This window comes from Eurosta solidaginis, chromosome 5, assembly GCF_040869045.1.
Source record: "Eurosta solidaginis isolate ZX-2024a chromosome 5, ASM4086904v1, whole genome shotgun sequence".
NCBI lineage: Eukaryota > Metazoa > Arthropoda > Insecta > Diptera > Tephritidae > Eurosta > Eurosta solidaginis.
In genome coordinates, this window is record NC_090323.1 from 123,989,712 (window position 1) to 124,004,814 (window position 15,103).

The window sequence follows — 15,103 nt, forward strand, 5'->3', positions numbered from 1 at the left end:
TTATATTCATAGTCACGTTTGCATGGGCGTGATGAACTTTTGTGACCAAATTTCCGTTTCGTTCCTATTAATGTGATCGTGCATTCCGCTCCCACTTATAGGATGTGAGCATAGCACTGTGCTGCTCACACACGTCACAATGCTCGTCAAATTGCGGTCATTTTTCCGTCATTTCACTCTACATTTTCGAGCCATTTAACAATCAATTTTACTGCGGTTTTACCATTTATATAACCGCCATATAACGTGAATTTTACCTGCAGATTTACTTTACCTGGAGCAGCCATATGAATAAAATATAAACCAAAAAAATTGAATTTTCAATATTTATTATTTTCAATATTATTATATATGTACATGAAATTGGAACTTATATTAATCCAGTTCATATAAAACAGAAGAACTTTAATAATAAATAAACTCGCTTAATTGGTTTTTGTTTTCCAATCTCTTCTAAGCGAGCAAAACAATAATATTAAGCTTTAGAAAAAACTCCAATTATTTGAATAATCTACAACTTAAAGCTTAGTAGAAATTCAGATCAAGAATATTCAGAGGTGTCGTGGATCCGATTGCTGTCGTAATTGAAGAACTTAAAAATGTACGACTATTAATTGAGTCAGACTTATTATTGTAACCCTTAGCAGGAGTATTGATTGGTTTCAAATCTAATTCCGACAGCAATCATATCACGACATCCCTTATTATAATGCACATGAAATTGTAACTTAAATTAATACAGTTCATATAAAGAAAAGTAAGTATTTTAATAATAAATAAACTCGCTTGATTGGTTTTCGTTTTCCAATTGAAATCTTTTCCAAGCGAACAGAAAATAATTTTAAGCTTTAGAAAAAACTCCAATAATTTGAATGAATTTAAATCTACAACTAAAAGCTAATTAGAAATTCAGATTAGATTTACTCTTTTTTTTTCAGGTCAAGAATATTCAAAGGTGTCGTGGATTCCGATTGCTGTCGTATTTGAATTTGAAAGTAATAAAGTAAAGTAAAATATGAATTTAAAAATGTAGGACTAGTAATTGAGTCAGACTTATTATTGTTCTAAATCTAATCATTCCAGCAATAATTCTGCAACCGTTAGCAGAAGTATTGATTGGTTTCAAATCTAATTCCAACAGCAATCGTATCACGACATCCCTTATTATATATGAACATGAAATTTTAACTTAAATTAATACAGTTCATATAAAGAAAAGTAAGTATTTTAATAATAAATAAACTCGCTTAATTGGTTTTCGTTTTCCAATTGAAATCTTTTCCAAGCGAACAGAAAATAATTTTAAGCTTTAGAAAAAACTCCAATTATTTGAATCAATTTAAATCTACAACTTAAAGCTAATTAGAAATTCAGATTAGATTTACTCTTTTTTTTTCAGATCAAGAATATTCAAACGTGTCGTGGAATCCGATTGCTGTCGTAATTGATGAACTTAATAATGTACGACTAGTAATTGAGTCAGACTTATTATTGTTCTAAATCTAATCATTCAAGCAATAATTCTGCAACCCATAGCAGGAGTATTGATTGGTTTCAAATCTAATTCCGACAGCAATCGTATCACATCCCTGATTATATATGTACGTGATATTGCAACTTAAATTAATACTGTTGATATAAAGAAAAGTAAATACTTTAATAATAAATAAACTCTCTTAATTGGTTTTTGTTTTCCAATTGAAATCTTTTCCTGTGCAAGCACATCGCTAACCTGTGTTGGCAAAAGATATGATTATACTGTCTTCGATAGATAGTCGGACGAGCCGTTACTCGGCGAAGTAGAGATGAACGTTGTGTCGGTGGCAGCTGTTACAACAGCAGTTTCTAACTTTACACCATCCGTACAGTGTGATGAATGCTTCACTGCCTTTTCCAATTGCTTGGCGCCAGCAATTTTTGCTGTTTGTAAAGCTTTAGCTGTAATGCAAATATATAGATGGGTTAAAGTGGTTTTCGTATGTTATTCAACAACTCACCCTATACCATCATCACAGCCTCCTCATCGATTTTGAATATTTGTACTGTTTCAGTATTCAGACCCAGTTCGTTTGATGCAATATTTTCGATTTGATGAATATGTATACTATCCGTTAGGCACACAATTAGGTGCGTTCGATTCATTCATATACTGTGGGTATTTGAGCCGTAGACGCAATTGATATATTGTAACATTTGTAAACAGTTGGGTTTTTCTGCTGTCACCATCACCACTAGAGAGCTATTGAAGAAACGCTCGACCAAGATATGTTGCGATTTACGCGCATAGATTTTTTCCACCTTGTCAGTTATTGATGGAGAAAATGCGAAAGCCATATTTACCATCCAATACGGAAATGGAACTGTGGAGGAAGAAACATTTTATAAAATTTAATAAAATCAATAAATGATAGTTGTGTTAAAATGGGGTAAAGTATCGTATGTTAAAGTATAGCGAAGTTTGAATAGGTCTCATTCTTCATTCTTAGAAACATGTACGAAGGTACCTCGTAAGATATTAAAAATCCTCAACGCTTTTTTGCAATAACTTAAAAAAAACTCATATTCATCAAATTTCTGTTTAACTTCTACATATCAATAGGTACCTTTACCACCAGAAGGAGTCACTATTGCTTCTACACCTATGCTATTGTTTCCTACACCGATGAGTTTTGTAATAAAATAAACAGCTATCTCCCCAATCTCTCCAGTTTTGTCGCGTCGCGAAACCTGATATTGTAACCAACCAAATCATCGGTGATCTTATTTAAAACATGGCCGCGTCAAATGTCGACCATATGACATTACCCTACCGACTGTCTTACACCTTAAAATTTTGGGTGTGACTTTCATCAGGATCTACATTTTGGTGAGCACGCAGCCGCAATTGTTCCGAGAAATCAGAGCCGTACCAAAATTCTCAAATCCCTCGCTGGCAGTACCTGGGGAAAGGATAAAGAAACGCTCATGACTACACACAAAGCAATTAGCCAGCCGATTAAGTGCTATACGTCACCCATATGGTCGCCAAGCCTAAAAATTACCCACTGGAAGCTACAGGCCTGCCAAAATACTGCTCTCAGAATTGCCACGGGCTGTCTTCTTATGTCCCCAGAACACCATCTGCATAATGAGGCGAGAATACTCCCCATCAGGGAGAGAAATGAGATGCTGACCAAACAGTTCCTGTTGAATACCCAGAAACCTGAGCATCCCAACAGACATCTGATTGGTCAACCAGCACCGCCTAGGGGCCTAAGGAGTCATCTCCGTAAGCATTTTGAGGAAATACGGCTCCTGAGAACCCAGCCGTATGAAGCGAAAAAACACAAGCAGGTCCTTGGTGAACTCCATAAACAAGCGTCGGACCTTTATGCTAGGAATTGCCCGGTGAATCCAGTACTGAAAGAAAAGTATCCAAACCTCGCGGAAGAGGAACGCATACTCCCCAGAGAAAAGCGAGTCACTCTAGCTCAACTTCGTTCTGGATACTGTAACAGGTTAAACTCTTACCTATCCAGAATCAACCCCGACATACAAAATGTATGCCCCGCTTGCAATGTGTCCCCACATGACACCAACCATCTCTTTAATTGTAATGTGGAACCAACGCCTCTAACACCCCTTTCATTATGGTCCCCCTTGTCGAAACAGCAAGTTTCCTTGGACTCCCGTTAGAGGATATTGATGATAATTTCTGATCGGTGGCACCTATTGGATGGGGCGAAGCACTGCTACAATAACAACGTGTCAAAGATGGTTGCATCATTCGTTTGTTGCTCCCTGTTGCTTTGCTTATATTTTGTTTTCTCAATTTTAAACAAATTCGCAACAATAACTAAACTTTTAATTTGTTAACAAAAATAGAAATGCGCAACAAAATTTCAATTGGCAAATCAGCTGACTTCGAAGATTCGAAATTCCTATTACCCAATTATTGTTCTCTCTAGGAGAAAAGAATTGGAGGAATTTTTCTGCGGTGCTATTAAGGCAATGACCTTTGACCTCGAGTAATTTTTTTTAGCTCGAATAGGATAGATGGGGACTTTTAATTTTAATATTTTTATGGTAAACTAGAGGTCCTCACTAAAATTTGGCTTTGTAGTAATTTTTGTTATTTTAATTGTGTAAATTAGCCGTTCTAATATTAAAATCGCCACTCTCAATACAAATCAAAAAACAAGTATGAAAAAGTTGTTAACGTTACAGTGCTTATGGATTCATTTTAAGAGTGCATTAAAAGAAAAAAAAGTTTTGTTAAGCACATTTTTAAAAAGGAAAGGAAAGGTCGGTAAAAATGAGACTTACCATATATTCATATCGGCTGCTGAGTGGAATATCACCAAATCTCGGCTGCCGTTTCAAAAACTTCCTTTCTAATAATTCGTTTGAAGAACGCCCTATCTTAGAATTTGTTTCATAAACACTCCAGCTATTGTCAAAATGTGTTGTATTTGAGCTCAGATCGGTCATTTTTGAAGCCAAATCTGAGTTAGGGCATTCTTCAACCGAATTCTGTGATAGGGCTTTTCTAATATACGGGGTTATTCAAATGTTTTCTGAGAAAGGTGCTTTTCGAAACGGCACCCGAGACCGGGTGATATTTTTGTAGCAGTGCTTCGCCCCACCTAACTGCTACAACAACAACCGGGTGATATTCCAATCAGCAGGCGATATGGATATAAGGTTTCATTTAGTTGTCCCATTTTTACTGAGCTTTTGTTTTTGTGTCTTTCGTTTTACGGATATGTTTAGATATAAGGTTTTTTTATTAACTTTTAAAATAAATCCATTTTTAACTGCCGTTCAAACTCTGAACCCTATTGTATATTCTTACGATTTCAATGAGAATGATTTCCCACACTCTGAGCACGAGTATGATCGCTCGCCGGTATGCATACGTATATGGCGCTTTAGCTTAGATGAAGTTGTAAAATCTGTGAATTAACAATCAGTAAAATGAATATCATTTACAATCACACTGTCTTATAAACCTTTACCCTTGTTGCAGAAATTGCACGTATATTTTCGTTTGGGTTTTGGCGGCTGCTGAAATTTAATGGCCAAATTTTGCTTTAATTTAGCCTCCTCCTCCTTTAAGGCTGTCATATTTCGCTCCCGCGTTTCTGGATCTTCGTCTTTGTGCGTAGTTAAATGCGTACGTAACTCCGTAAAGTGAGGAAAAGTTGATGGGCAAAACTCACATCTATGAATATTTTTGCCCAGATGTGTACGTAAATGCGACAGCACTGGACCGCTTACAGCAAAGGTGCATTCACAGTATTCGCATTTGTATGGTTTTCCACCGGTATGAGTACGTATATGACGGCGTAGATTTAGAGCGTAGGTAAAGCTTTTTAACGGAACCAAAATGAAAAGTTGAAATAAATTAAAGTACGTTAAGATGATGTCTGTATTATAACCTTCCGCCTTTCACAAAATTTACATTTATGCGGCTTTTCATTACTATGAATTAGTTTGTGTGTTTTTAAATGCAATACCACAATATTTTTACCACAAATATCGCACGGTTGTCGCTTGATCCCTTCATGAGTTTCTTTGTGTTTGACCAGGGCAGGATTGTTAGTATATCTCAGTGGACAGTAGGGACATACGTAAGGCTTATCTTCACAGTTATTGAGACGATGCATTCGAAGGTGCCTGTATATTATATAGATAATAAAGTAAAACAAGTATATAATTTATTATCTCACGTAAAAATGTATTGAATTTATGCTCAGATATGGCGTTTTGAAATTCTGAAAAATATCGGGAGTGGTGTCAAACTACGCGTAATGACCTCCACAAACAATGATCTGAAGACAGACAATTTTGTGGTTGTTGTAATGTTGTTGTACAAAGGAAAACATTTTGTGTATAAAGAGTTTTTGCATGGATTTAATTGTGATTTTGCAGGCGGACTTCACCATTATTTTACGACCAAATTGAAAAATCCTATCAAAAACCAGGACCTATGTTATAAAACAACTCCGTCCTCTTGGCAAATACTAGAAGCTTTCTAGGATTTATACCACTTGTTGCTTTTATATCTTTTTTTATTTAAGTCATGCAATAGACGTTGCAGTGATTGTGCTTCTTGATCTATTTCTTGTAGTTCTAAGATTATATTATTAAATTTATACCACGCAATCTTATCAACTTTCAATATGTTGTATATTCACTTACCTTGTTTACAAGGGATTTTAAAATAGTTTCCATCGGCGCTGCGCTTTTTAGCATCTTCTTTAACCATATCCTTGTTCTCGCTATGTATGTACTTAAATAGTGTGCTGTCAGGATCGGATGCTGTTTTATCACACATTTTTTCCAAAGCCATAAAACTTTCATCAGACGTACGTTGCTGTTGGCATTCGAATATAGTTTCGTCACAAGATGCCTTAGTTGAAAAATTATAAGGAATCCTCTTTCGGGTGCTTTGTCGTTCGTAGCGATCTGTTAATTCATAAAATTTATGGCGATTTTGTTAATAACGCAAAACATATATTTACCTTATTTTCAGATATTTCCTCAACTTCCATTTTGGCTTTAAACTGCTGTGCATCCAAGTTTTTGTTATCAGCTGTTCGGTGGTGGCATACGCTGGCTGCTGCTTTCGTTGAACAGTGAATCGTGGAAACTGTTTCAACAGAGGAAATATTTAAGCGTTAAAGATGCACAACACTGTTTTTTTTATAAATCAACGATGATAGCCAGCCTTGGGAGGTTGTTGCTGCTGCTATCGTGGCCATGCATTACCCGGTTGCTGTTGTGGTATATACCTTGGTATAACTGGATGTGGCGTCATTGCCCCACCTGGTCCAGTTGATGCGGACCACGAACAACAACCACCACGGCCTACACTGTTTGGGTTCACTTTGCTGCTGCAAACACACCTCCGTCACAATAATTAATGGAAACCATGGAGGGGTATCTCAACAAGAGAGGCTATTTTATTGCACACATAGCCGTTTTTTTACACCGAATTTTCTAATCTTTTTTTTTTCAATTTTGGATAATAAATCTTAATGGTAACAAGAATTTTTTTCTTGTATGTATGTGGAAATCAAAATTTACTATTCTGCATTAGAATTGCTCACGATTATTTATACTATGCAATTACATATTTCACTTTCTTTCTTTATAAACATGCACACATTGATATGAGTTTTTTTTTTTTTTTTGCTAAAACACTCTTTAGTAGACCAAAAAATATTAAAGAATGCGTATATTAATTTCTGCAAAATGTAAATCACACAAACTGAAAAAATTTTCCACTTTTCTGCAGAATTAGAAACGGCGGATTTGTTGCACGCAAAAATGACGTATTTTGCTATCCCTATGAAAATAATAGGTGCGAGAGAGCACGATACATTGTGGGAAAGCAAAATTTGTCAGCATGCTATTTTATTTGCACAATTTTTCATTCCAAATCGTCACCCCTGTCAAAAATTCGTGTGGCTGTGTGCGTTTTTGGTCACACGATTTTTGCAGGGAATTGATGGTTTTGGGCAGTTGGGGGGTTTTGATAATCTTTTCGAACTGTATCATTGTGGTCTGCAGTCAAGAGCAAACAAAAGGCGGCATATCGTACACAACAACATCAACATTGTTTGCTCGATGATGAGATGGATTGGTTGACGGCAGAGCGTAAGTACACGTAAACAATTTAATATAAAAACATTGGCTTCTTCATTGTGATTTTATTTGAAACTAGAATTATATTAAACTTTCTGGTGTTTTGTGCTCGAAAGACGCCTTGCTCAGCTACAATATGTTGAAAAGCTAGAGAAAATAATACGATTTCTTATAAAAGAACACGCGTTAACACTTGAACATTTGGATTCAGTATGGCGTGCACAGGCTGGCAAACATGAAGCAATTGTTAAGGATGTGCATGACCTTTTAGCGAAAATAGGTTGGGATTTTACACCTGAACAATGAGATTATCTGTTTGAATCATTCCAGGTAGACACAAACTTTCAATATATATGAATACAAAATTAATATTAATTGATATTTAAGAATAATCGCAAAATCGAATTGTATTCACAATCCGTATGCATATAATGTGAGAAAAATAGTGAGATAATAAATATAAAATAAATATTTCATCCTACTATTTCATTTTCTGAACTTCTTGCTCCGAATTTTCACATATACATTCGGTGTATTTGTGGCTGTCAAAAAACTCAAGTGAATGTGTGCGTTTTTGGTTACACGTTTTTGCAGGGTAATTAGTCGCAGCACGAATCACAGATTCATTGACTCATGTAATTGAGATTATATGTAAACGTGATTGTGAACGAAGTGCAGATGCAATCACATTCAGTCAGTCACGGCGATCCTCAGAAGCAGTCACAGCGTTCAGCTGTGATCATTCAGTACCTGTGACAAAATCACAGCTACACGGATATTGCCAACTTTAAGCTGCAGACATTGGTGCTATATCGTTAAACTTATAACAGCTGATTCGACCAACCTTATGAGAATCAATGCAATCGATTATTGGTGCCGCTAAGGTCGTAACCGTATCGTAGCCAATCAATTGGTTTTTGGTTTCCCGCCGTAACGATAAACAGCTGATTACGTTAGGGATACGACTACAGCGATACGGCAAACGGCACCAATGACTCCGCTTTCAGTTCCGCTCGTAAGCATTAACCCTTTGTTGGGTTCGCTCATAAATACCTAAGTATGAAATATACACTTGCGTTATGGAACTAGAAATAAAATATATATACGGTGCAGATTAGGCGCGACCATGCTGGCCGCCTCGAACGTTGGCCACACGAACCCAGCCATCGATACCTGGATGAACATTAAGTATGCGCCCAAGTTTCCATTTCGTAGGGAGCGCAGTGCTGTCGTGTATGACCACTACGTCGTTGCCTTGTAAACTTTGCCTTGGTCGGAACCACTTTCTACGTTTCTGAAGATTGACTAAATATTCATCTCGCCAGCGCTTCCAAAAATGTTGTCGGATTGTAGTGATAGCTTTCCAGCGTTGAAAAATAGTTCCCTTAAAGGCTTCCACGTTAAAATCGGTCAGGGCTTTCAAAGGTTCGCCGACAATGAAATGACCCGGTGTTAAAACTTCGAAGTCTTCGACTTCTGTAGGGATCTAACAAATAGAACGCGAGCTTACACAGACTTCAACTTCAGTTAGTGTAGTTGAGAATTCATCGTAAGTTAATAGCGTGGAGCCTAGCACACGTTTGAGGTGGTATTTGACGCGCTTAACGCCGGTTTCCCAGAAGCTACCCATGTGTGGTGCACTTGCTGGATTAAAATGCCATGCTGTTTGAATGTCAGCAAAATACGATGATGTCTTTTCATCCTTGACACATCGCTCGCATGCAGCTCGTTGCTTTTTATTAGCACCAAAGGAATTAGTGCCATTATCGGAATAAATATGTTGGCAGTGACCTCTGCGATTAGTAAAACGTTTAAATGCTGCTATAAAAGTCGGTGAAGACAGATCACTAACCAGCTGTAAGTACATTGCTCCAGTGCTCATGCATATGAATGAGCAGATATAAGCTTTAATAATTCTAGTTCCTCTTCCGTGAGAAAACTTTAAAATGTAGGGACCAGCGGTATCGACTGCACGATGAGAAAACACGGGCGCTCGTAACACGGCTGGTTGGTAAGTCACCTCTGACTTGTTGTGACGGTTTGTGGTTTAATAGTCGACAACGGAAGCAACGAAAATATATTCCTTATATAAGATTTCGCATGCCAATAATCCAGAAGCGTCGCTGCAACACTTTTTGCATAATTTGTGGTCCAGCATGTAGAGTCGTAATATGTATTTCAGCTGCAATAGATTTTGCGAGTGATGAAGTTTTAGGTAAAATTATCGGATGCTTAACGTCGGTTGCGAGGCCTTTTCGAGACGGCCCCCCACACGAATAATTCCATCGCAAAGGTATGGGTTTGTTGAACCTGAAATGAGAAATTGCTTGTTCGAAAGCGCTATGTTGAGTATACTTTACCAAAGCGAGCTCTGCCCCCCGAATTTCGGCGCAAGTTATTGGACCTGATATGCGCCTTTTGGGCTCCCCGCGGAAAAATGTACGTTTTTGATGAACCGTAATAATAGGACAGTTATTCTCTTGAGTCTAGTATAGGACTGATATTGGCTTAATAACTCCCATTCCCTTGTAGTTTGAAATAAATGTACCGCTGCCTTTGTGGATTTCAGCTCGTGATCTGTCGTATGTTGCGTGATAGTTTTCGAAGAAAAGTCGTTGGTGGTTTCGGACAATACCACCACAAGTGGTGCTTAAGAAGCTGCGATGGGGTGATGCCCCGTGATGCGCAATCTGCGGGATTGTGTCGTGACGCTACGTGTCTCCAACGATATGATGGTATGGTGTCCAGCACTGCCGCTACGCAATTGGAAACGAACACTGACCACCTGCTGGCAGTACTTTGCAACCACGCTAATGTAACCATTGAATCGGTGCATGAGTAGGAATTTTGGAATGCGCAGCCAAAACTACTCTGAACTTGATGAACTAGCTTCCCACCTAGATGCGTTGCACAAAGCTCCAAGCGTGGTAGCGTAGTGGTCTTGAGCGGAGCAACCTTGGTTTTAGCAGCAACCAGGACAACTTGTATCTCACCACTTGCGCTTTGAGTACCACAGTAAAGCGCAGCTGCATAAGCCAGTTCGGAAGCGTCGGTGAAGAGGTGAAATTCTGAATCGTAAATATTGCGAGTTCACAACCAGTGGTTTAACTTTAGTGATGCTAACTTCTGTAGCTCGTTGCGGTGATGCAACCATTCCCTTGATACGTGTGGGGGAACTGGTTCGTCCCAAACCACCTTTGATATCCAAATCCCTTGCAGCCAAATCTTAGAACGAGCCGTGCATGGCGCGATTGGACCTAACGGATCGAATATCTTGCTAGTACCCGACAGGAAAACTCGTTTTGTTAGTGCACCACGCAGTACATCCAAGTTTACGGCTATAGCAAGCGAGTCGGTATCCGTGCACCAAATTGTACCTACCCAGGGTTCTAATTTCGTTGCTGTCAGCCAACAAGTGCGCGTGAGGTATGCGCTCTCTTAGCGTTGAACAATTTGTCGCTCATCTGCGTAGCTTGAACCCACCTGGACTGAGTACATTTGAGACGTCCTTCTGAAGTATGGTAAGTTCATCAATAGTATGTGACCCGGTAAGTAGATCATCCATACAGAAATCCTTCTTACCCACCTCTACGACCTCTTCAGTGCGTAATGCTTTCTAGAAGTTAGTTCCTCGAGCTCCCAAAACTTACTGATGGGTTGCGTTAACTGTATGTCGCAGTACAATGCATGGAACCAGAATGTGTTTCTGAATTGGATGCGTTGCCAAACAACACCCGTCCGAAAGCAGTGTTTTGTACCATTGGTGTACCGAGCTTTGCCTTTCGCAACCCATTTAGCAAAAACTTATCTATCTCATCGATACCAATTAAAATATTATGGGTCCTAGTTTAGAAAAATGGGGGTCAGGTAGAGTCAAGTCGCAAAGGTGTGCCCATGACGATATCGAGTCATCGGTGGCGGGAAGATCGTTAGTGATTTTCAATTGTTTTTGTTTTTATCGGCCTATTGATAAATCATTCAAGGTACGAATCGAGTTCAAGGCCAGAACAATAATTTTTTCTAATGATAATTATTTTTAATTTTTAGTGATTTAGTGATTTTCGGTAAGACGAGTGCGCTAAATAGGAAGTTGGTACCCAACGATCGCGGTGAAATTGTGATTTTGCATTCTTCTCTTGTATGACCTCCTTGAGATGAGCCAATTCGTAACGTAAGCGGATGATGCCTTTCGGGGTAGACGAAGGCGTTTAACACAGGATTCGGTAATACGTGAAGCGTGTGAACCACTATTTAGTAGCGCAAGAGCCGGTTACCAACAATCAGCGTTGTCTTGCAGAAGAACCTCAGCGGTTGCTAATACACTCACACGCTCAGTATCGGCATAGTGAGATGCGACATTTACGTGCTGGCCAGTTGTGTTGGCTGCGGACCCAACGGGTTGATCGATAAAACTAGCATGTAATGAAGTATGATGACGTCGTTGGCATATACGACATGACGACGTGCTGTGACATTTTGCGGGAATATGCCCCTTGCTAAGGCAATTCAAGCAAGCACCTTCTTTCTTTATAGGGAATAGTTTAGACTTAGGGTCAAGTTCAATAAATTGTGAGCATGAATATATTTTATGGTCACCTTTGCAGAAGAGACATGCCGAAATTTTGTTAAAATTTGATGTTGCGGAATTTGGTTTAGTACATGTGGTGTGTAAAACATTCGTTGTTGATTGACGTTGTGTTGCATTGACTACTGGGACCATTTCCAATGAGCGAGCGCGTGTTTCGAGAAAGTCTCGAAGATCGTTGAACAATGGTAAATTGTATTCAACAAGTGATAACTCCCATTGCTTGTAGGTTTCGTACGCCAGCTTGGAAAATGTCGAATTCATTAACCAGTCATCCCAAACGCTTTAGGGCGCGTAAGGCTCCGACATGCTGTAAAGTAGCATCTAAAACTAGCTTGAATGACTTTGCTGAATCTTTGGTTGCCTTCTCAATCGAAGTCAAAGCTTTGACATGGCTTTCTACTATTACGAGCATTACTTTGTATCTCGACGTAAGCAAATCCCAAGCTTCACTGTAATTGCTATTATATATGGCTAAGCCCTTTACCAAATCGAGCGCTTCGTCTTTTAAGCAATTTCCAAGATAATGTAATTTTTGTCCATCCGACAGACTCGTATTTGATTAAGTAACGAGTAGAAGGCATCATGAAACGATAACCATTCTGTGGCATCACCACCAAAAGACGGAAATTGTAATTTTGGTAAAGGCACATTACCGAATGCCACTTGTACAGGGCTTTGTTGGAGCTGCGGTTGCTTTTCAGGCATGCAAAGGCGTTTGAAATTTGTTTTGGTTATTGCATACCATTGTTCGGCTTGGACGCGTGGCTGTTCCTCTATAGTAGCGTTATCTTCCCCACATGAAAGCTCTACTTCTTCTTGAGCTTTGCAAAAACATGTCCATTGCTCCTAAAGTAATTGGGAATATGCTGACTGACATCGGTATCGATTACAGTTGAATCTGCTTCACTAGTTTTTACATACCTTTTAATTGCATTTAATGCTGAGTCGCGAATTTTCACTGAAGCCATGCTTTTGAATTTATTTGATGACGATGTTTGTTATGGAACGCCCCAAATGTAGTTGAAAACAAGTAAGGAAGGTTAAGTTCGGGTGTAACCGAACATTACATACTTAGTTGAGAGCTATGGTGACAACATAAGGGAAAATAACCATGTAGGAAAATGAACCGTGGGTAATCCTGGAATGTGTTTGTATGACATGTGTATCAAATGAAAGGTATTAAAGAGTATTTTATGAGGGAGTGGGCCATAGTTCTATAGGTGGACGCCATTGAGGGATATCGCCATAAAGGTGGATCAGGGTTGACTCTAGAATTTGTTTGTACGATATGGGTATCAAATGAAAGGTGTTAATGAGTATTTTAAAAGGGAGTGATCCTTAGTTCCATAGGTGGACGCCGTTTCGAGATATCACCATAACGGTGAACCAGGGGTGCCCTAGAATTTGTTTGTACGATAGGGGTATCTACGTCACCAATGTTGATTTCGCTGGACTCCCCAATTCATCCTACACCTCCACCGGTATCTTTAGCTCCAACAATAACAGTTACCGATACTGGGGTTGTTGCTGGCGATACAAGTGTACCTGACAAAAATAGTACTTCTTTGACGGGCTCGATAACGAACGCTAGGTCAAGCAATGCGTCTTCTGTCAACTGTTCTATAACGGCCGCACCTTCCCAGCTCTCTGGTGCGCTATCCGCTACTCCTTTGCAGGTGACTGCCGTACCACCTCGTAGGGATGTATTTGTCCCTATTACACGCATCGCTTACCGAAAATGACATTGCTCATTACGTTTGCTCTAAACTCGGTGTTGCACCCACTAGTAACATCAATGTGTATAAATTTAACTTTAAATATGAGAGAAACATCTCCTCATTTAAAATATCCCTTTCAGATGAATATTTCGGTACTTGATTCCTCTTTTTGGCCTAAGTATACTGTGGTTCACTTGTTCACAAGAAAGGCGAGGGCCGAACCAATTTTATTACAGCCAAAAAACGATATGACGAGCACAGTAATAACAACACAAATGTAATTGCTGATCTGTCCCGTCTTCTCATTAATTACCAAAATGTTCGTGGTTTACGATCAAAACTTGTTCCATTCTTCCTTAATTCTATCAACTTTTCTGCACAAGTTGTAGCTTTTACGGAGACCTGGCTAAAGCCTGATTTTTACAATTCTGAGGTTTTTTCAAATAAATATGCTGTTTATCGGCGTGATCGCATCTCTAGAGCGGGAGGTGTCCTTATTGCTGTTGAATCTAACCTATCATCGGAGTTGATTTCGCTGGACAATATCTCTCATATCGAATTCATAGCAGTTAGGCTTTCATTCGGTAGCTATAGCGTAATTGTTTGCTGTTCGTATATACCACCTCGTTCGGATATGGTTGTTTAAGCTAGTCATAGCTCGGCCATCTGCGATTTGCATTCGCAGTTGGGAGATAACGATCGACTTGTTGTTGTTGGTGACTTTAACTTGCCAACAGTTAATTGGGTTAATATAAGTGATTCAAACTTTTTAACTCCCACTGCTCAACATGAGTTTCTCAATTGCTTGTTAGACTCATCTCTTTTACAGATTACTGCCCTTACGCAAATACCACCTTTATCCCTTCCAGAAGACCCTCTTCACCCTACGCTAGAGATATCACTTGATATCAGCCTACCCCGTAGGATTCAAGTACAGTCTCGTCCCGATCTAGATGCTTCTACAAAGCGAATCTCCTTATGCTCAATGATCTGTTGGCTTCCCATGATTGGTCGGATCTCTATGCTTGCACTGATGTCGATTCGGCTATCTTTATATTTTACAGTACACTTGATGCCTTCTTTGATACCTGCATTCCTACTCGCTATACCCTATGTTCGAATAAGCCCCCTTGGTTTTCAAGGCAACTTATCAGACTTAATAACA

General features: G+C 39.0%; 1 protein-coding gene across 4 annotated transcripts; it reads right to left on the bottom strand.

The window, feature by feature from the left end:
- Positions 1 to 312: 312 nt before the first annotated feature.
- On the bottom strand, positions 313 to 7,386 carry LOC137234057 (zinc finger protein 736-like). Of its 4 annotated transcripts, none has more exons than XM_067757727.1 (7): positions 6,507 to 7,386; positions 6,184 to 6,450; positions 5,421 to 5,658; positions 4,998 to 5,350; positions 4,835 to 4,934; positions 1,998 to 2,360; positions 313 to 1,938 (listed from the first exon to the last, which is right to left on the bottom strand). In XM_067757727.1, the coding sequence occupies exons 3-6, from the start codon at positions 5,459 to 5,461 to the stop codon at positions 2,303 to 2,305; spliced, it is 552 nt and encodes a 183-aa protein (XP_067613828.1). In that variant the 5' UTR covers positions 5,462 to 5,658; positions 6,184 to 6,450; positions 6,507 to 7,386; the 3' UTR covers positions 313 to 1,938; positions 1,998 to 2,302. The 4 variants fall into 4 exon arrangements, with proteins under 4 accessions (XP_067613828.1, XP_067613826.1, XP_067613827.1 ...); XM_067757725.1 differs by lacking the exon at positions 4,835 to 4,934 and adding an exon at positions 5,712 to 6,114 and having other exon boundaries at positions 6,507 to 7,361; XM_067757726.1 differs by lacking the exon at positions 4,835 to 4,934 and having other exon boundaries at positions 2,005 to 2,360; positions 6,507 to 7,361.
- Between the last annotated feature and the right edge of the window lie 7,717 nt (positions 7,387 to 15,103).

What these genes read in the sequence shown, in the direction of transcription:
- LOC137234057 (XM_067757726.1), bottom strand. Translation starts at nt 5,461, where the DNA reads ATGAAAAGCCGCATAAATGTAAATTTTGTGAAAGGCGGAAG. An exon ending in AATTTTGTGAAAGGCGGAAG is followed by an intron (nt 5,351 to 5,420) that starts GTTATAATACAG and finishes TCCGTTAAAAAG; the next exon opens with CTTTACCTACGCTCTAAATC. An exon ending in GTGCAATTTCTGCAACAAGG is followed by an intron (nt 2,361 to 4,997) that starts GTAAAGGTTTAT and finishes CTTCCTCCACAG; the next exon opens with TTCCATTTCCGTATTGGATG.